This window comes from Carassius auratus, chromosome 21 (genome assembly GCF_003368295.1).
Source record: "Carassius auratus strain Wakin chromosome 21, ASM336829v1, whole genome shotgun sequence".
NCBI lineage: Eukaryota > Metazoa > Chordata > Actinopteri > Cypriniformes > Cyprinidae > Carassius > Carassius auratus.
In genome coordinates this window covers 4,242,027-4,262,920 of record NC_039263.1, presented here as the reverse complement: position 1 = coordinate 4,262,920, position 20,894 = coordinate 4,242,027, and the positions used below count along the sequence as shown (strand labels likewise).

The window sequence follows — 20,894 nt, the reverse complement described above, 5'->3', positions numbered from 1 at the left end:
TAAAGTCCACGTGTTTGTACACCGTGTGAAAGTTCTTGTTTCCTTTCATTTTCAAGACCTAAGGTAAATTATCCATTGTTGTTTTCTGTGTTTTAAAAATAATGCAAAGAATAATAATTAAAATCTATTTAACATTATACATTTACATTTATTCATTTAGCAGACACTTTTATCAAAAGTGTGTAGGTGTGTGTGACGGAGTGTGAGTGTGTGTTTGTGTTCATGCTTCACCTGAGTGCTTGATGCTTGTAGTAGTTGACGTCACGTGTCTTCTGTTTTTATGACTGCTTCACTGCACAGGGGACTGTTTGGGTAAGAGACACCTGCTCAACACACTCTCTCTCTCTCTCTCTTATGTAAAAATCATGAAGGCATAATGTTGGGAGCAGTGCAGCACAAACTGCCAGAAGAGATCGTTTGCGTGAACATTGTGTTTCATGTTGTTTCATCCTCATCCCAGGTGTCTTATTGTGCATGTTCACAACACACGTCATTGACACGGTTCCTGTGTGTTCATACGGAGTTGCATCACATCCTAACCAGGCACAGCATTTCCAGTAGCCAATCAGAGCATGACGTTTCACATACAGCTTTGGGGATTTTTGACTGGAGTCACCCAGCTCAACATAACCGATATCACATGCCTCTAACATGTTGACTAAAGCTGGAAATGATGAGGAAGAGAGCAGTTGTCTCATGTCGTGCCTGTTTAGGTGTTGTCTGTCATTGGTCAACATGTTTTCCTTATGTAGATGAACAGTGCAGTGTCACACTTCCTGTGTAGTAGTCATTCTTTTCACTTCCTGTTTCTGTGAAATCACCAGCACTGTTTGTCACAGGACCTGACACCATAATATACTACTACCATTCTAGTGTAATACTCTGGTAATATTCTGACTGTGTGGTATGTCTGATTTTACTCACACACACTTTCCGATAAATCTCCATCCGTGTGTGTGATACTCATGTGTGCGGAAGCCCATTTCTGCAATCCCGAAATGTTCAGTCTCAGAATCGAAATGGAGTTTTGAAACGTAAATCCTGGAAAACAAATTTATGAAGAAGTGCTTGAATTTTTGAAAAGACAATATATATATATGAAATTAGTGTTTAATTTATTTTAATAAAACATTACCGTATTTTTCTAAACGAATGTAACAATGTGGCCTGTCTAATATAGTGCCATGTAACATGAAAAGTTTAATTGACTGGCATCATTATGACTTTATATGTAATATTTATTCTCAGACTCAGAATTTGTACTTTATCATGATTTGACTTTTACCTCGTTCTTTTTTAACTATCTATTTCAGACTTTATCTCATAATTATGCCAGTTTTTACTTATCTTGTGACTTTTTGTCTTATAGTTTTTGACTTAGTATATCAATTTATCTCTTTATTTTTACTTATAATAATGGCACAGCATGTCATGACTAAAATGTCTAAATTTCGTGTGTCCGTTTATCTCATTATGTTTATTAACTTACAATAATGACATGGTATGTCATGACATAATTTTGACTTTGAATATTTTGTTTTATCTCATTTTTTTCCTTTTATCTCATAATTAAGATATAGTATTTAATTTCAGCTAATCTTGTGAGTTTTTATCTCATAATTTTGACTTGGTATGTAATTTTATCTCATAATTATGGTATAGAATGTAATTTTACATTTTATCTCCTAATTCAGATTGTGATTTCCTAAAGCAGGTGTTTTGTTGTGGTGGGAATGGGCTTGCACACGTGTATCTGAGTTTGGGGTGATCTTTGTGCACTTGTGATGATGTTTCCTGCAGTATCAGATGTGTTGATGAGGATGATGTCATGGAGTCGAGTCTGTCTTTTCTCTTTGCTCTGAGAGTGAGACAGAAGCATGTTAATTGGTGTGTTTGTGTAAAGGTCAGCGATTGATTGGCGTGGAGTTTACCCATGAGACAGCCCTGTTTCCTCTCGTCTGAGACCTCATGTTTTCTTGCCCTTCTTTTGCTGCGTTTGCCCATCTCAGCCTCGTGTCTCATTCATTGATTGTGTGTGTGTGTGTGTGTGTGTGTGTGTGTGTTCATTCTTTGTTTGTGTCTGTTAAGAGTGCTTTCACTGAGGCTTTTGGCATCACAGCTTTTACTTTGCAGCATTTCTCCAGCTCACATTCTTCGTATACATCGCAACAGATGAATGCGTGTGTAAACAGAAAAAAGATTCATCAGTTCTGTTACTCCAAGACTTTCTCTAAAGCATCTTCACTTTTCCTTTGACATCACTTAAGGTTTTCTGGATGATGTTAACCAGTTGTAAATCCACTTTCGGTCTGGCTCATCCCGTTCAGTCAATCAAGTGTGAAAACGGCCTAAATTGTCCATGTGAAGGGTTTCTGCAGGTCTTAAAAAGCCTCAATTCACCCTTCCACAAATTAAGGCCTAAAAGGTCTTAAATTTGAAATGTATCTAAATCTTAACTTTCAATGTATCTCATAGTTACGCTTCTTAATTAAATGTTTCACGCACTGCAAAACATGCATATCTTCCACTGTGTTTTTGTCTCATTTTTCAGTAGAAATTAATGTAGTAAATGTAAACTTTATTAAATCAAGACACATTTACTTGAGATGCAATTTGACCATATAAAAGTCTTGTTTTCTAAGAAAATTAATCGAGTTTATGCTTAAAAATAGAACAGAAACCTGCCATTGGGGTATGAAAATTTGAATAAGGTAGATTTTTCTGAGCCAGTTGGCAGATGTATGTTTTTGTTTTAATCATCAACTCACTGGAAGCAAGACTTGTGTCATTTTAGTTCTCAAGTAAATGTATCTTAATCTAGGGATGTTCAGATATTTAGACTGAGGTAGCATTATTATTATTATTATTATTATTTTTTTTTTTTTTTTTGCAGTTTGATCAGAAGGTACATTAAAAGTTATTTTCCTTATTTTAGTGGTTTGAAAAAGAGCTATTCAAGCCATACGTTTTTTTTTTTTTTTTTTTTTTTTTTTTATGGAGTATTGGAGATCTGTTGGAAGTTGAATTTATTTTCAATGCTAATAAAAGAAATTGAAATTTAGAGATCATAATGATGTATTGAGTTCCATTCCTTTTATTGCATGAAATCTTTACTTGGTCTTAGAAAGCTTTTAAATTCACCTTTGTAAAACCTCCAGGAATCCTAACATGTGTGTGTGTGTGTGTGTTTATTGACATGCAGTGTTAGTGTTGGATGAAATGCATGTCTCTGTGTGTCTGCAGTGACAGTGGCATGTCTCAGTCTCAGGACGACAGTATCGTGGGCACTAAACAGTGCCGGCACAGCGTGGCTATAATGCCCATCCCGGGCAGCCTGTCGTCCAGCAGTCCTGACCTGTTTCAGCCGGCCGCCAGCGCTCTGGACTTTTCCAACCCCTCAGGTAAGACGTCACACCATCAGAGCATAAGTTCAGCCTGATATAATGACCACAGACATGTGTCATCGTATGGTGCAGGACCTGAAGTTAAACTATATTATTTCCATATTAAGTGCTCATTTTAGTTATGCAAAAATGTTTTATCACATGGAGGGTTTCTGAAAACCTTGTGCATGCAAATAGAGATATAGTTAGAATATATGAGGATGATGGGAAGGATTCCTGTAAATGTTCAAATGAAAGCTTGCGGCCGGTTTCAGATCCTCTTCACAGGATTGTGGAAACCAGCTGAAGGTAAAGGGATAGTTCCACCAAAAATCATTATTTTCGTCATTTACTCAGCCTTGTGTGGTTTTGATCCCGCATGCCCTTCTTTCTTTTTCAGACCACAAAAGGACACGCTTGTCTATATAATGGCAGTATATGGTAACAAGCATCAACCTTTTTTTTTAATAGATGCAGAAAGATCCCATGTGACACATGCAGCATATTCCAAGTGTTAAATTTAACATATTATTTAACAAGTATTCTGACTTTTGTCTTTGTGTACAACTGAAAAATCAAGAGTAATAAAAATGTGACATGAAATACGAATCATGTGCTTTCTTCTCTCAGGTAAATACACAGTATCTCAATATCTTATACCCCACAAACACTTGAAATATACAGCGTGCGTCATATAGGATCAATCTGTGATACATTTGCATCTTTTTTTAAAAAGCTTGATGCTGATAACCATGGACGAATATGTATGCAGTTTGTATCGTTATTATTTAAAAAATATCTCCTTTTCTGGTCCTTAAAATCAATGAAGGGCATATGGCATTAGAACAATACAGGGGTGAGTAAATGATGACTTTTCTTTAACATGCAGCGAGATGTTCAGTACAAGAGACGTTCGTAGCGTGGAGGCCATCTCTAAATTAGTTGTGATGTTTCCTCTGGTGGATCATGTGATCTGGAGTGTCATATATCATCTCTCTCTCTCTGTCTTTACTCTCTGTGTTTCTTGGCTCCACAAAGTGGCTGGTTTCTACTGTAAGTACACCCGACGTACACGTTTTGAACTCATTTGCATGTGATCATGGGTTTGTGGCATGAAATGTTTCACTCTCATTGTCCAAAAGCATGTGAAAATGCATGTGCGATAGATTGCATTCCAAAGCAATAAGACTTCATCTTCAAATAGTGTGAAATAGTGATCTGAACCAAACATCTCATCATTGAGCCATTGACCTCCCCTTTCATTTCAACCTGAGGTTTAGGCACGGCTTTGAGTGTGTGCATCTTCTCCTGTGTTGTGTTTAACTCCATCTCTTTCCTCTTGACACTAACAGACGTTCAAGATCAGGTGATCCGCGTGTTCAAGGCCGACCAGCAGAGCTGCTATATCATCATCAGTAAAGACACCACAGCTAAAGATGTCGTCTCGCAAGTGGTCAGTGAGTTCAGCCTCATCGCTACTGCAGAGACCTACTCGCTGTGTGAGGTTTCTGTTTGTCCTGAAGGATTCATCAAACAGCGCCGACTGCCCGACCAGCTCTCAAAGCTAGCGGACCGCATCCAGCTCAACGGCAGGTAAGCAGAACCAGAACTGAACTAGCACCTCGGCCACAAAACACTGTGTGATTAGACTTTAGTGGACGTGACCAAAAAGACACTATATTAATAGGGTAATAGGGTATCATAACACAGATTTCAGTGCCTCACTTAGATGTCTGAGTAGTCGACTTGGAAATATTTTTCCTCTGGTTCTCCGAAACGGTCTTAAGAAGCATCATCACTAGCCACAATTTCCTTACTGAGAAAATGCATGTGAATGCAAGTCGGGAAGCTCTAATAATGCAACAAATATTTCACAATCGAACTTAAAGACACAACTCAGGAAATAAGTGCATCCGAGGAGCACATGAATGCAGTAATTACACTTGCTCTGATGGCAGCATGTAGCCTACCGCGAAGCTAAATGCGCATAAATAAAAATTGCCTAAAGCTAAACTTCCCCTCTAATGACTTGCAATGAGAAGCGTTTCTAAACTTGTTGTCCAACAAAAGAGAACATTATAACGTTTTTACTCCACAGCATCAGTCATATGCTTTCTTTTGTGCTCTCTGATGTAGCTTCTTGTCACAGAATGAGGCAGAAAATGTTCTATACTGTAAAAAGGCTATGTTGATTAGAAATAGATTATAATAAATATAATTTATTATAATGAAAATACCAGAGATAGCTTCTCTGTTGAATAACTTTTATATTTTCTGTTTACTCCATTACGATAGCAATGACTTGCCCATATGAGGGATTTCCTAGAACGCCATTAGTTCTGTTGCTCCTGTGACACGTGTGTGATGTTTTATGCACGAGGGCGCCCTCTGGCGTCTAGTATGAATGAAACAGACATTAAATGCGTTTATCACGCTATTGGCTTATAAATCATATTTTGGATAAAAAATAAATTTAAGTATCGCATTATGCACCGTTTAAGTCCCGGTATCGTTTAAAAATAACAATTTGGCACCAGTATCGTAAAAAACCCAAACCATGCCCAAACCTATAGTAATCCCATCATTCATGTGTTTACTCAGGTACTACCTGAAGAACAACATGGAGACCGAGACGCTTTGCTCTGATGAAGACGCTCAGGAGCTCTTGAGGGAGAGTCAGATCGGGCTCCTGCAGCTCAGTACTGTGGAGGTGGCAGCACAGCTCTCTATGAGAGACTTCAGCCTGTTTCGTAACATCGAGTCCACCGAGTACGTGGACAACCTGTTTAAGCTGGACCCCGGCGGTGGAAGCGGCAGCTACCTGAAGCAGTTCGAGGAGGTCATCAACCAGGAGACCTTCTGGGTGGCCACTGAGATCCTGCGCGAACCCAACGCACTCAAACGCATGAAGACCATCAAGCACTTTATCAAGATCGCTCTGCACTGCCGCGAGTGCAAGAACTTCAACTCCATGTTCGCCGTCATTAGGTGAATCTCACAAACTTCTGTAATAATCAGTGATGCTCTACATTGCACAATGAATCTCGTATTTACACCGTGCACACACTTGGTTTATTATAATGAGAGGATTAACAAGTGCACAGTACTTAGCTCTTTACAACAAAATTCTGCCTAAAACCAGGCTCACCCTACAGGAGTTTAAAATCCTAAACTATTATGAAATCTGGTTGCAATCTTCGCAGATTTTCTCACCCTCAAATCTTAAACATGCACACACTACAAGACATAATTAAATAAAATTGACTGGCTACAGTGCTGCAAAGCATGTTGTAAAAAGAAACCTTTGACGGTTTTCCAGAGTGTAAAGACATACACACTGGACTGAAGCATTTGCAAAATCTGTTTTTCGCAGATGCTAATATTAGTTTCAGCAGAGGGCAGATCGGGTCACTCACATTGGTGTGCCTAAATATTTATATGCATGCAGTAATTTTCAATTCGTAATTGCAAATGAGATGATCGCACTTTAGAGTCCTCTAATAGCTATTTCTGGACAAAATAATTCATAACTGATAATTTACTCAAATTATCATGTTCAAAACTTGACATGCTCTTGGCTCCCTAGTGTTTTGCAGTAGTTGTGCGGCTTCATCAGAACATAAAATGCATCTTTAATCTCTCTTATTTTGCGACTGGTTAAAGAGTTGGCAGATTCTGTAAGAAGTGACGTTGAAGAACCGTGCGTGACGTTCATGTGCTGTGTTTTATGCATTCTTCAGTGGTCTTAATCTGGCTCCAGTAGCTCGATTGAGGAGCACGTGGGAGAAACTACCCAGTAAGTATGAGAAACTCTTCCGTGACCTCCAGGACATCTTCGACCCGTCTCGCAACATGGCCAAATACCGCAACATCCTGAGCAGCCAGAGCGTACAGCCTCCCATCATCCCCCTGTTTCCAATGGTCAAGAAAGACCTCACCTTCCTGCACGAAGGTCAGTAGGTCACGTTTACTTTCTCAAATACACATGTGCAGTGCAGATTGCTTTTAAATTGTAGTTTTTAACTGATTACAGATCACATGATGAAAACTGTTTATACAGTTTGTAACGTAATCTAGGTTACCGTATTTTATAAGACTATAAGTATGACTTTTTTTTCATAGTTTGGCTGGTCCTGCGACTTATAGTCAGGTGCGACTTATCAAAATTAATTTGACATGAACCGAGAGAAATGAACCAAGAGAAAACATTACCGTCTACAGCCACAAGAGGGCGCTCTATGCTGCTCAGTGCTCCTGTATCCTACCAAAAAAGCATAGAGCGACCTCTGGCGGCTGTAGACGGTAATGTTTCTCTTGGTTCTTAGTTCTAAATAAATGCAACTTATAGTCCAGTGCGACTTATGTTTTTTTCCTCGTCATGACGTATTTTTGGACTGATGTGACTTATAGTCCGAAAAATACGGTACTTCTTTTTTTAGGTAATGTATTTTGACAAATTTTTTGGACTACTTTTTTTAATATCTAATTTGTTTCTACACTTACCATTAAGTGTCAATTCAATATAAAAAAAACGAGAAAAAAAAGATCAACGTCATAAAATGTATTAAACTTAACTTCCCGAACTTTGCCAAACTGGGCTTAATGTAAGAACTGCTGTGGGTTGGCGAGTTGATAAAAAATTAACAATTAAACAATAAAAATGTAAAATAAAAAATTATTGAAACACTTGATCACTAAAAGTAGAAATATTTTATTTGTTTCGCCTGCATGTCAGTTACCATTAACTGATATCAGAGAACTGTAAACTTGGAAATTGTTAAATTATCGAAATATTTTAAGTAAGGATTTTATTTTAAGGAGTTTGGGTGACAAAAACGTTTGGGAATCTCTGCAATACATAAACAAACATGGGGGTCATAGACAGATTACTTTTGGATCCACATTACATGTAATCAGTTACTACCCAGCTCTGCACATGTGTCTGCATTGTTAAAAATACTTTTCCGTCATCTCTTATCTTTCTCAGGTAACGACTCGATTGTTGACGGCCTGGTGAATTTCGAAAAGTTACGAATGATCGCCAAGGAGATCCGAAATGTGGTGCGCATGACGTCAGCCAACATGGACCCAGCGCTCATGTTCAGACAGAGGTGACGATTGCAGGCATTTGCACACATTGTTCAAGCTCTTACTGGGAATGATTCACTTTTGTTTTCTTTCTAATGGTATGTTACTCTTATGGGGAAAACCCGTCACTTACACAGTGTGTGTCCAGTCAGACCCCGCTCACTTTTCACAGTCCAGTCAGATAAAATCACATCCGTTTTATCCTTCGTTATGTTTTTATTTAGATGTCAAATTCATTCATTGCCATCAAGTCACTTGCACACATACAGCAGATGTTTTCTCTCTTTCTGTGGTAGGATCAAGTGTAGTCTTTGTTGGTGGTGCTTTCTGTCTGTCTGAGTGTTTCTCTCTTTCTGTTCACCTGTATTCTGCCTCTCATGGGCTTTGCTTATAGGAAGAAGAGGTGGAAGAGTTTAGGGTAAGTGTGCTGTCCTGCATGTCCTGAATGTGTCCTGACCGTTAACCTGGACACACCAACTCCTGCTACTCTTCCATCCTCTCTCTCATCCTCTAAACCATTGATCTTCACGTAACAGATCGTGGACGCCGGTTTTGATTTATTCATGCATTAATGGAACTGAACACGTTGCATGGCCGCATTACGCTGCAGTAGTCATTGTTTGCTCAGAGTGTTTCATATTCACAAATAAATGGAAGGACTTTTACAAATGGAGTTCTACAAATACAAAAAGTATTTTATAAGTTTGGAATAAATAAGATTTTAATGTTCTCTTGTGCTCACCAAGGCTATTTATGCTAATTTATTTGATTTAAAAATTACAGCAAAAGCAGTAATATTGTGAAATATTATTACAATTTTATGTAACCATTTTCTATGTGAATATGTTAAAATTTTATATATTCCTGTGTTCAAAGCTGTATTTTCAGCATCATGACTCCAGTCTTCAGTGTCTACTTTTGATCAATATAATGCATCCTTGCTGAATTTTTATTTTATTTTATTAAATCCTACTTAGTGTACATGCAAGAAGCTCATAAACTATACATGAAAAACAAGACTGACAGAAATTCCACTTTTGTGGATGCTACTGTCTTTTTTCTGTTTGTGATTGTCCTCCCATTTACTAGTGAGCATCAGTCCATAGGAATGAAGCAGATGTTTGTCAGCTGTTGTTCTCACTCCTCGTCTGCTTCCTCAGGTCTCTGAGTCAGGGCAGCACTAACTCAAACCTGCTGGACGTTCAGGGCAATCACAAGAAGCGCGTGCGCCGCAGCTCTCTGCTCAACGCCAAGAAGCTGTACGAGGACGCCCAGATGGCACGTAAGGTGAAGCAGTACCTGGCTCACCTGGAGGTGGAGACGGACGAGGAGAAGTTTCAGATCATGTCACTGCAGTGCGAAACGGCCTACAGCACACGTGCGTACTCTGATCAGCAGCCTGTGCTGAATTACTGAGCCTCTTGTGTAAAATGGTTTGGGTTTGTGAATCTCAAATAGGACTGAGTGTGTAGGAATGTGGTTGGTTGTGCACCTGCGCACCACTTATTTGCATCCCTTACTATAGCCTAGCATTTGAATAAGCTCTTCAGTCACGTTAATAAATGTAAGGTGACCATACGTCCTGGCTAAGCTTCCTAACTTGCCTAATAAATTTGATACTTGCTGAAGGTTAATTAGTGAAAAGCAAGTCTTGTGTGTGTTCCCCTGCAGTGTCTAAGTACCCGAACGAGCGGCGGTCCCCTAAATCAGACATGTCCTCGGTGTCCCTGCGCTCCTCCGGTGTGTCTTCAGCCAAGTCTCAGAACCGTGTCTCTCAGGTGCTCCAGGTTCCTCCCGTCAGCCTTTACCCTCTGCGCAAGAAGAGCATCGCCAAAGACCTGTCTGCTTCCTTCGGTACGTGGCCCATCACAATCTTCCTGAAGTGACAGATTACACACTGAAGCTTATTTTACTTTTCCATTTTTCAACATAAGCATCATTTCCTCTGCTAAATTTAGACTATACAAAAAGATACAAACACAAAACTAGGGATGTAACGATTCACTCAACTCACAATTCGATTCACGATTCGATTAATTGAGGTTCTATTCAAATGAGATTTAAGACAAATTATAAATTAAAAGTGTCATGTTATCTTTGCGTGGACAAAATGCTGCATATTTCTTTGTGAAATTGAAATATAACTATAGTTATATACTAATATAGGACTGTTATTGCTCTTTTGTTGGTTTGGATTGCTTCTGTTGTCATCATTTGTAAGTCGCTGTGGATAAAAGCATCTGCTAAATGACCAAATTTAAATATCATGTAAATAACAAAACTAAACTGAAATTTTAAAACAAACCCCAAATCTAATAAATAAGTAACAAAAATAGAATAAATCTCTTCATATAAACAAAATAAGGCTTTGTCTGTGCTCTTTCCACTTAAAATTAACTCAACCACTGCATTTTAATAATGATCCAAACAAAGATGCTGCATACTTGCAACATGTGCAGTTTTTAATCTAAAATAGACTGTATAGTTTAGAAATTTAAAGCAAAAACAGAATAGGTTGTCTTCAGTTTTGTGAAACTACACATTAAAATATCTTTATGAAACAGAAACAGCAGACGAGTTGAACGAGACGCAGATTCACTCTCTGCCAGCAGGTGGAGCTTAAAGCGTTTCCTTGGTTACTGCTGTAAACAAATCAAGCCTGCACTTATGAACTTTAATATGCATTTTAGAGAGAAAAAATACCATCTAAACTTTTCTAAAGTTAGGTCCTCTCAGACATGCATTCATATAAACTCGTACACCTAAATGAATCACGATTTGTTTAGCATTTCAAGCGATTTGATTCGATTTTCAACCAGCTTGCGGTTGAATCGTTGCATCCCTACTTATTACTTTTCTTAAGACCTTTATACTATACATAATTGAACATTTTATAAATTAATACATGTTTAAAGTAATTCATATGCAGATTATTCATTTTGAGTTACACAGGTTTCGCACAAGGAGCTTGAATTTGGCTTTTAGAAATTCAAAGTCTGAAAACCTGAAAAATTGGCTTGTTTTGTTAAAAAGTGCTTAAGAGTGCTTGTAATTAACAAGGACTATTTGTATGCTGTTTTTACTCAAGAAAAGAATTGTTGGTAAAGTTTTGTGATTATATAATATGACATTACCCCGGCAAACTGCCTTGATTCAGAAGCAGTGATTTGACTGATATGAATTATTGAAGTGAGTTTATACTTGAAACAAACAAACAAAAATCTGTCAATAAACAGAACAGGACAATAAACGTAATCCAAAGATAAAAAGTGTTTCTGTAGCTCAAGTGGTAGAGCACTGCATTACCAAGCGCAAGGTTGGGGGTTTGATTCCCCAGGAACACATGATAGGTAAAAATTGATAGCCTGAATGCACTGTAAGTCGCTTTGGATAAAAGCATCTGCTAAATGCATAAATGTAATTTATTTCCAAGTAGGAGGTGAGAAAAATCCTAATTTTGAGTTGTCTGAAATGCATCATAAACCATGGGTCACGCACATCTTTCATGTTTGTAGTTTTTTTTTAAACACGTTTTATTTGTGTTGGTAGTTCTCAACCGAATCCTTAGCAAAAGTGCAATGGATTGAGCCCAATATGATCATCCAGGGAGTTGTGGAATACTCTTTTCAATATACTATGCTTTGGTACACACTTATTATACTATTTAGGATGGATAGTATGATTATTGGGATGCAGTGTATGTCGCTAGCAGCTCAGGAAGTGATCATGGTTTCAGTGGTGTGTGTGTCTGCTGTGCTCTTCAGCTCCCAACTCACCTCAGACGCTGAAGAAAGCAGCTGGCGCAGCCGATGACACGAGCCTCAAGAGACCGGAAGACACGTCCAGCGTCTCGTCCCTGCACTCCAGTCCCACCATCTCCCCACAGGGATCTCCTCGCAAGGGTACGACCCCGACAAACCTCCACTCACCTGAATACCAGACACTGGAAAACTAAAACACAGGGCATGGGATTTCTAGCATAAGATGAAATATAAAGATGAAAGCTGTTTATCCTCTCTGTGTTCGACTATGAGCCATAAAGGCCTTTTTTAAAATGATTTTGTCAAAAGACTCACTAAACTGTGTTTCAGTTTTCTGACTATTATTTCAAGTGTTATTCATGTTTTTTAGTGATATTCAAGCTTCAGTGTTTCTGAAATATTCCCATCATTCCTCACAGTGGGCAGAGCTCCCAGACAGAACTTCGGTCAGCCGAACCTGTCGGGTTCGTCCTCGTCTCTGGCCAGCGAGGTCGGCGTGAGGACGGCAGGAGGACGCTCGGGTGGCATAGGTGGGGCTTTCCTTCAGAGACAGATCCTGAGGATGACCTGTCAGAGCGGCAGACAGGAAGAGAGCAGACAGGGACAGGAAGAGACACGCAAGCGTTTCAGGTCCCCCTTCAGACTCTTGAGAGACAGGAGCAAGTCCAGGGACAGATCTGGGACAGTGAGACAGGATGAGCAGCAGGCAGACAGTCTGAAGACAGACAGACACAGGAGGAGGACAACTGTGTGACTGGTCACGATGAGCCGTTCATGTTCCTCTGCATCAGTGTAGTTCAGCCAGAGAGGAACACCCTGTAGTCAATTATTCACACACACACTCTTTCAGATTTAAATAATCTAAGTTGCATGTCAAGAAATGTTTATATTGGCCGATTATGTTGAATGTGTGATTCGGTCTGAAAACCGTCAGTGTTGCTGTTTCACAGAGGGTGAGTGAAGGAAGACCGGAGTGAAGGATCAGGACCGGATGCCTTCATGTGTCATAGTTCAGTTTCTCTGTAATGATCAGACTGTTAGTTTTCCATCAGTTGTGTAATAAAGGCAGAAGTTTGCATTGCGCCGTTGGGTCTATGTCATGCTCAGCGCTGAGAAAAAAATTTATATTGTTAGTAATATTTTAAGATGCACACTAATGGACTGAAGACGATTTGTTTACTTGATTATCCAGAGGTCATTTGTTAGAAAAATCAGGGAGTTATTTCAGTGAAGAACATTTATTTATTCAACTCTCAAGCATCATTGCATTGCATTGCATTATATGTGTTGATCATCAAACTAAGCATGTGAGAAGTGACGGCAGACGCGCTGATCTTCTGTCTCCTCTCTCTCTCTCATAGGTTACGCACTCTTGCCCTCCGGCAGATCCGACCTGTCCGACTCCAGCGAGATCTCCTCTCGCTCCAGCATCGTCAGTAACGGCTCCGTGGACTCCATGCCCACAGCGCCCTCCATCATCGTCCCGTCTGAGACGCCCACAGACGCTCCAGCCGACTGCAGTCAGCCCGGCACGAGGTACAAGCGTATCCCACAACACCTCAGAGCGTCTCGAGCCAAAGCAGCTTGATCTGAATCACTTCTGCTGGAGTCATGATGTCTGTGCTGTAGTATGAGCAAACAATCTCAGGGGTTCATTTAAAGATTCAGCTTAAGGCCATAAAAAGAATGAAATATCAGGGTCTTAAAACGTCTCAATTAACCCCTCCACAAATTAAAGGGATAGTTCACCCAAAAATGAAAATGTGATGTTTATATTTTTTCCCCCAGGGCATCCAAGATGTAGGTGACTTTGTTTCTTCAGTAGAACACAAACCAAGATTTTGCAGTCTGTTAAATAATGTCTTATAATGTCATTGGTTGGGAATCACAAACAAAACCAAATTAAACCCTGCGTCTCGTGACGATACATTGATGTGTAAAGACATGAAACGATCGGTCTGTGCAAGAAACTGAACTGTATTTATAATGTTTTTCACCTCTGATGCACTGCAATGTCTGAACTGTCCTGAGTGCACTTGCGTCTTCTTCTTCAGCCTGCGTGTGAGGTGTCTTCTTCTTCTTGCTTTACGCCGGATCAAAGACTTATAATTGCTTTACCGTCCCCTATCTCTCAAGTCAACACTCCTAATTAAGATTGACGATAGAGTGGCAATGGTCCACTTCAGAGAAAGGGGGCGGTAATGCACTTATAAATCCGCCGTAAACTGTTCATCACATGAATGATAAGAACATTATTTATTTATTTATTGCTTCTGTTGTCGTTATTTGTAAGTTGCTTTGGATAAAAGAGACCGCTTAATGACTAAATGTAACACATTCTATACACAGATTTTTACTAGTAATGACAAAATCTTTTAATTATCTTTTTTTAAACATGTGATTATCCTCTTATAACGCTCAAATGCTAATTTGTGTGTATTGATAAATTAGTATATAAACCATGTGTACAGGGTATATTGAGTAAAACAGAATATTTTAAACGTTCACCATGTTTCGCAGCTGAATGCGGGTAATTGTTTAGTCACTGTGCTTTTCTTTCGTCCCAGTTCATCTTCAGCCGTGAGGGATCCCAGCTTCCTGTTCTCCCGCAGCGCAGAGGAGCTGACGGTTCCCGAACAAACCTCGGACAGCGGCCGCGGGAGCTGGACCTCCTGCTCTAGTAACTCTCACGACAACCTCCAGACTCTTCCAGCCCAGCGAGCTCTGGACCTGCTCAACCATCGCCACACGCCCCTGTGCGGCCCGATCGCAGAGGTGGAGATCAGCCCGGGTTTGACAGAGGACAGCAGCTCCAGAGACGGATCTGAGCTCGGTCGGTCCAGACAGAGCTGGACGTCCTCTAGTTCCCTGTCGGACACCTACGAGGGCAGCTACAGCACCGTCAAACGCAAGACGCAAGATCAGCAAAGCACAGACGCTTCGTACAAGACCGTCACGTCCAGCACGGAGAAGGGACTCATAGGTGAGATCTCACTGTCCTCTCGTTAGATGATAAATGTGCAGCTCTTCTGGCTCGATTGTTTCTTAAACCACTTAAATCAGTAGAAAGGTTTATCCAGGATGTCCTGGGCTTTCCACAAATAGGGCACAACTGGTGTCACGTAACCATGTGAAGTTATATCAAAACGTCATTTTTGATTAGTAATATGCATTGCTAAGAATTAATTTGAACAACTTTAAAGATTACTTTCTCAATATTTAGATTTTATTTGCTCGCTCAGATTCCAGATTTTTAAATAGTTGTATCTCAGACAAATATTATCCTCCTAACAAACCATACAGCAATGGAGAGATGTTTCAAAGCTTTAAAAATGGTTCCTTATGACTGGTTTTGTGGTCCAGGATCACATATGTGTTTAACATTTTCTAAATAGAATTAGCACTCACAATAGAAAACTATGATCCTTTATTCACTTATATTAATGACCAGAAGCATTCAGCTGTTAACACAAAATTGCATCCCTTGAATAACAAAGGAACATTCTGTAAATTGTAAACATTCTCCTCGAGTGACCGCAACTATTCAGTCCTGTCAGCAAGAACACGATTAAACGACTATATTTATATTATTGAATGTCATTCTCAGTAGCTAGAAACTACTTCCTAGTCCCTATGACACATTCTCCTGTATTATATTAATTTCATCTTCTTCTATAAGAAACTTATTTTACTGTAGAAGTGTTCTGTGCCCTGTTTGTGTCGAGCGGCTCAGGTTTAATGCAGTTCTGCTTGTGTTGTGATTGGTGCAGCTGTGTCAGTGTCTAAGTGAATGTCTTTTTTGATTTATGTACCCCTCTTCATTCATTAATGTTTGCTTTGTGTCTGTGTCTGTGTTGTATGTTTCTGTGCTCCTTCCCCTTCATCATGTCACTTCCTGCACCTCTCCGCCTGCTTCCTGCCAGTGTACTGTGTAACGTCACCCTGCAAAGACGATAGGTTCAAAGCGCCGCCCCCGACTCCGCCGGGGTACCAGGGCCTGGCGCTGGGCGACGCCGTGCAGGACGGAGGAGTCTTGCGGCCGGCTCACGTAAAGCCGCCCGAGTATAGTGTGGCCCTGCAGAGGTCCAAGCTGCGACACAGCCTCGCCGAGCCCAGCCTGTCCAGAACGCCCAGTGTTACTCTCCATTCTCACGCCGATAGTGAGGAGGGTATGTGGTCAAAACCTGCAGGACAGAGACACACGGCTCGCATTTCACCCCTCCAGCCAAACAATGAAAAAAAATATGATTTTTAACTACTTGTTAAGCTGATATTAAGGCAGGACACTACATAGTTTTTTTCACACATTTGTCAATTTTCTGATTTTGGGCTATTTGGCTTTTTGTAATGTGTTGTTTCAGACTAAAGAAAAGAAAGCAACTAGAATACCTTTTGAACTCTTTCCCCATCAGATATTTTTTTTTAAGGCAACAATTTTTTATTATTTTCACAAAATGTTAATGGCCCCCGGAATATGTTGTTGTATGAATATCTGAACATGCATCATGTTAAAAGAAAGAAAAAATTATTCTAGCTTCATGCATTTAAAAAAAAAAAAAACACTTGAATGTGAGTAAGTTTCATTTAAAGGAAAAAAAGAGAGAGAGAGAGAGAGAAAATCATTTTTTTATCAGATTACATCTGGATCAGATTCAGACAGCCCCAAAGCTTCATTATCCTAAACACAGTCCTTCCTAGGTTGACATTTCACTTGGTGTAGTCAGACCCGTTTGATTTATATGCTGTTTGATGATCGCATTATTTTACATATGCATCTGCTTACCCTGCAAGCAGTTTTGGCCCAGATCCAGCCCACCTCTGGCCCGCATGGATTTCATGCGGGCCAGATGTGGGCCGGATCTGGGCCAACACTATGTTGCTGTCTGGGTACATTTGTGAGCTTGTTTCTGCTGCTGCTTCATGGTGTTTTGTCCAGAGATTCAGTGCTCTTTCAGAAGATGTGTATTAGCGCCCCCTACTGTAAAACAGGGGAAACACAGAAAGCTGGAGAATTCAGTCAATGGCAGGGAAAGAATTAAAGACCCCTTTGGTGAAAATCCAGGTTTAAAGCAACACATTATTTCTGCTATTGTAGGTATCGATACATAAAAAGCATTACAATTCTGATACATGGACTTTAAATTAGATATAATTAAATAAATTAGAATAATTTACCCTGCCTCCTCTTCAGAATCAGTTTCTGTTTCAAGCATACTGAATATGGCTGCAGTTTTGCCACTACTACAGTTAACTGAGTGAAAGTGGAGAAGGTAGTCTGAGCTGGAGTGATTGGGTGGTAACTGGGGCTAATTTGCATATTTTAATATACTTAAGTATTGAAAGTAAAAGTACAAGTAAATGCAAAATGGAAATATATATATATATATAATAGCATTTAGATGTATTTATTTTACACAGTTTAATGTAACTCAGAGTGGACATGGATGCATTTAACCTGCAGTGACAAATGCCTAAATGATGATTTGGTTTAAACATACAACATAAAATACTGAAATTTGAAATGTTTTAAAATATGAAAATAATTCTAAATGTGAAATTAGCACAGACCCTAAATGATATGTTTTTGTTCAGCTAGTGCACAAACTCCAACAGTCCAACTGAATCATCGTACAACACAGGCTTTATTTTACACAAACTGTCAGTCCTTTATCTTTATTTACACAGGGGTGAAATGTGTCCTGGAAGTGTTTTAGATGCCGTCGGGTGTGAATAGTGTTGCTGTCAGTGTTGAAGAAGCAGTGATGGTTCGAACTCAACTTCATGTGCTTGTCCTCTTGTGTGTTTCAGATGAGCAGGTTTCTGCTGTTTGACCGGACGTCTGTGCTTCATGGACACTCCTGCTTTACACTCCAGGTACTCTTCAGGTTTGCAGCATCTTTGAAGTCATTCAGTGACAAAACAAGTCTATCCTTGACCAACTGGAGACGGATGTTTTCAGTGACCGGTGAAGAAAGATCTCTCAGCATTGAAGCCTCCTCCGTCTCTCCAAATGCTTCCTTAAGCTGACATCTTGATTTTCTCTCACCTGTCATGATTTGTTCCACTCACCATCCACTCAGTTCCTCTTGTTTGATAGAGCATCACACCGTGTGCATGCAGCACCTCTTGCATCCAACACAGATCAAATATGCTTCAGAGTTAAACCTCTATGGTACTTGAACGATGCACACTCTTCTGGTTTGTTTGTGAAGTGGAACGAGCTTTGTGAGATCAGGACGGTTCGGTGGCGAACGCTTGATTTCACCATATGACGTGTTTACACACATTCTCTGTTTACAGTGTTTCTTCTCGCTGAAATGCGCATTGTGCTGCGTCTGCCTGTTTTTTTTACGCAATAAGGATGGTGCGGATGCGTCGTCTGATTTGTACAGTCTCAGCTATTGGATTTGCTACTCCTGTCGTTGTACATAGTGAACGAGATCGATACTGCTTGTCAAGGGAAAATATATTTATATGCTAGATGTGCATTTTCATTCCTTGTTAGCTGATGCTCTTTAAACGGGACATTTTGTATAGAATGAAAATGGTTTCATAGTCGTTGCTTTCTGTAAGCAAGTAAATACATTTGTACTTGAACTAAACCTTAGATGCATAGGGTTGAAATGAAACAAATAAATGTATTATATTAAGGGACATAACTGGAGTATTACATTTTTATCATTTACTTTACCTGTATGGACCCAGATGCTTTTCTTCTTATTTTTAGTACGTGCTGTTTTGCTACGAACAGCATTGATTGTATTAATGATATAGAAGTATAATTTTTTTTTTTTATTCATATTGTTGTATGTTTTGTTGTAAATGAATGTTTCCGATCATGTACAGCTGAGAAGAGAGTCCACTATATAAACTGTATTTTCACTATTTTGTTGAAATAAATCTGGGGTTGTGATTGCTCCTGTTACCGGGCAGAAGTTCTTTGTTTCTCTAAACTCTCTATCGAAAAACCTTTGATAACTTTTTGCCAACATGGACTGAAGATGATCTGAGACAATTTTGGTGAGTTCGAAAAAGTAGGTGTGCAAAGAAATTAAAAATGCCACATGAAAATCGAATTCGACCGAATGTGACATACTGTAATTGTATCAATGCATTCTGGAGGATCCAAGGAATCTATCAAGACCAGATTAATTAAAATTGAGTCACCTCCTCCCAGAGGGGGTTAAGTGACATTTACTCATGTAGAGTAACCCTGAGGGGCCCTACTGCACATTAGGGCTGCACGATATTGTGCTATGACATTGTGATATTTTAAAAATGACATTGTGATATTTTAAAAATGACATTGTGATATTTTATTTTTCTGCGATATATATTGCGATATGAAATCTTATCAAATTTTTTCTTACAAAAATGGGGTGAGCACACTTACATTCTCATTTTAAATTATTTACACATTGACACAATCGTATCAATTGATTAATATGCGCGAGAGAAAGAGAGAGCAAGACATCGCTCATGTTGTTTGAAGACGGTGAGTGTGCGGGGGGCTCGCTTGCTCGCTCTCTCTTTCTCTCTCGCTCTCTCTTTCTCTCTCCCTCTCTCTGTCTCTCTCGCATGCGCTCTCTCTCTCTCTCTCTCTCTCTCGCTCTCGCACGCTCTCTCTCTCGACACTGAACCGGGCCTCTCAGTGCCATTACCCATTCAAGGTGAGAACACGGGAGGAAAACAGTTTGACACGGAGGCTATAGAACCTTGCGTACATTTTGGAAGTTGCACAAGCCTGCAGCTCTGCAAATGTCTGCTAGCGAGGCCCCACGAGCCAGCGCCCGGGATGATGCAACACCCCTGGTGGAGTGAGCACTTAGCCTGAGCAGACAGGTTACACCTTTTTCTTCACTGGCCAAGATGATGGCATCCATTATGCAGTGGACCACTTTCTGCTTGGAGACAGCTTTCCCCTTCTGCTGTCCACCATAACAGACAAAGAGCTGTTCTGAGGTTTAATACACATGCTGTCGCAGTGAGTGTACAGGACAGAACAAAGCTAGGGCTGGGTCTGCCTCCTCCAGGGGACACTTGCAGGTTCACCACCTGGTCCCTGAATGGAGTGGTAGTAACCTTGGGTATGTAGCCGAGACAGGGTCTCAGTGTTGCACTTTAATCAGCCGGCCCAAACTCAAGGCATGATTCATCAAAATCCAAAGAAAATATGCCAAAGGATTCCCCATCTCTGAGAATGCAGATCTTTCCTCCGAAGAATCAGCCAGGGAGGGGCTGTCACGAGGAGCATGAGTTCCAGGAACCAGGGGAGATGCATATTTGCGCAGGGCTGGGGCCAGCTGTGTGCCAGTGCATCCAAACCAAGCATTGTCCCGTTAGGTAGTAGAACCATTGGCAATAGATGGTTTCTGGAGATGCAAACAGGTCTACCTGAGCAACTCCGAACCGTCTCGAGATCAGCTGATCAGCTTTTTCTATGAGAAAAAACTCACCGCTGCAACACCGTGACGCCCACTCTCTCTCTTGCAATCACTCGAAGAGGAGAGCAGTAGTGAAGCACCATTGCTATGCTCCGGGAGCGAAAAGATAAATAAATGCGGTGCACCTGCTGCCTCTTATACTCACACGGTGATCAGCTGCAGCTGGATGCAATAATCGCATGCCAATGTGCATTGGCTCTTTTTGTTTTCACTCAAAG

At 40.1% G+C, this 20,894-nt stretch overlaps 1 protein-coding gene across 8 annotated transcripts in view; it reads left to right on the top strand.

Moving 5' to 3' along the window:
* The window catches only part of LOC113038263 (rap guanine nucleotide exchange factor 6-like), a 74,235-nt gene extending 55,078 nt beyond the window's left edge, over positions 1-19,157 (top strand). For 4 of the 8 annotated variants that reach the window (XM_026195551.1, XM_026195557.1, XM_026195559.1 and 1 more), the window contains 15 exons: positions 3,244-3,401; positions 4,422-4,436; positions 4,736-4,976; positions 5,985-6,371; positions 7,124-7,335; positions 8,371-8,494; positions 8,866-8,889; positions 9,632-9,849; positions 10,143-10,325; positions 12,236-12,373; positions 12,652-12,762; positions 13,594-13,768; positions 14,800-15,215; positions 16,156-16,401; positions 18,041-19,157. In XM_026195551.1, the coding sequence (XP_026051336.1) occupies positions 3,244-3,401; positions 4,422-4,436; positions 4,736-4,976; positions 5,985-6,371; positions 7,124-7,335; positions 8,371-8,494; positions 8,866-8,889; positions 9,632-9,849; positions 10,143-10,325; positions 12,236-12,373; positions 12,652-12,762; positions 13,594-13,768; positions 14,800-15,215; positions 16,156-16,401; positions 18,041-18,063 (2,671 nt within the window). In that variant the 3' untranslated portion in view covers positions 18,064-19,157. The remainder of the gene's footprint in view (positions 1-3,243; positions 3,402-4,421; positions 4,437-4,735; positions 4,977-5,984; positions 6,372-7,123; positions 7,336-8,370; positions 8,495-8,865; positions 8,890-9,631; positions 9,850-10,142; positions 10,326-12,235; positions 12,374-12,651; positions 12,763-13,593; positions 13,769-14,799; positions 15,216-16,155; positions 16,402-18,040) is intronic. The other 4 variants (XM_026195556.1, XM_026195552.1, XM_026195554.1 and 1 more) reach the window with 4 other exon arrangements.
* The last annotated feature ends 1,737 nt before the right edge of the window (positions 19,158-20,894 follow it).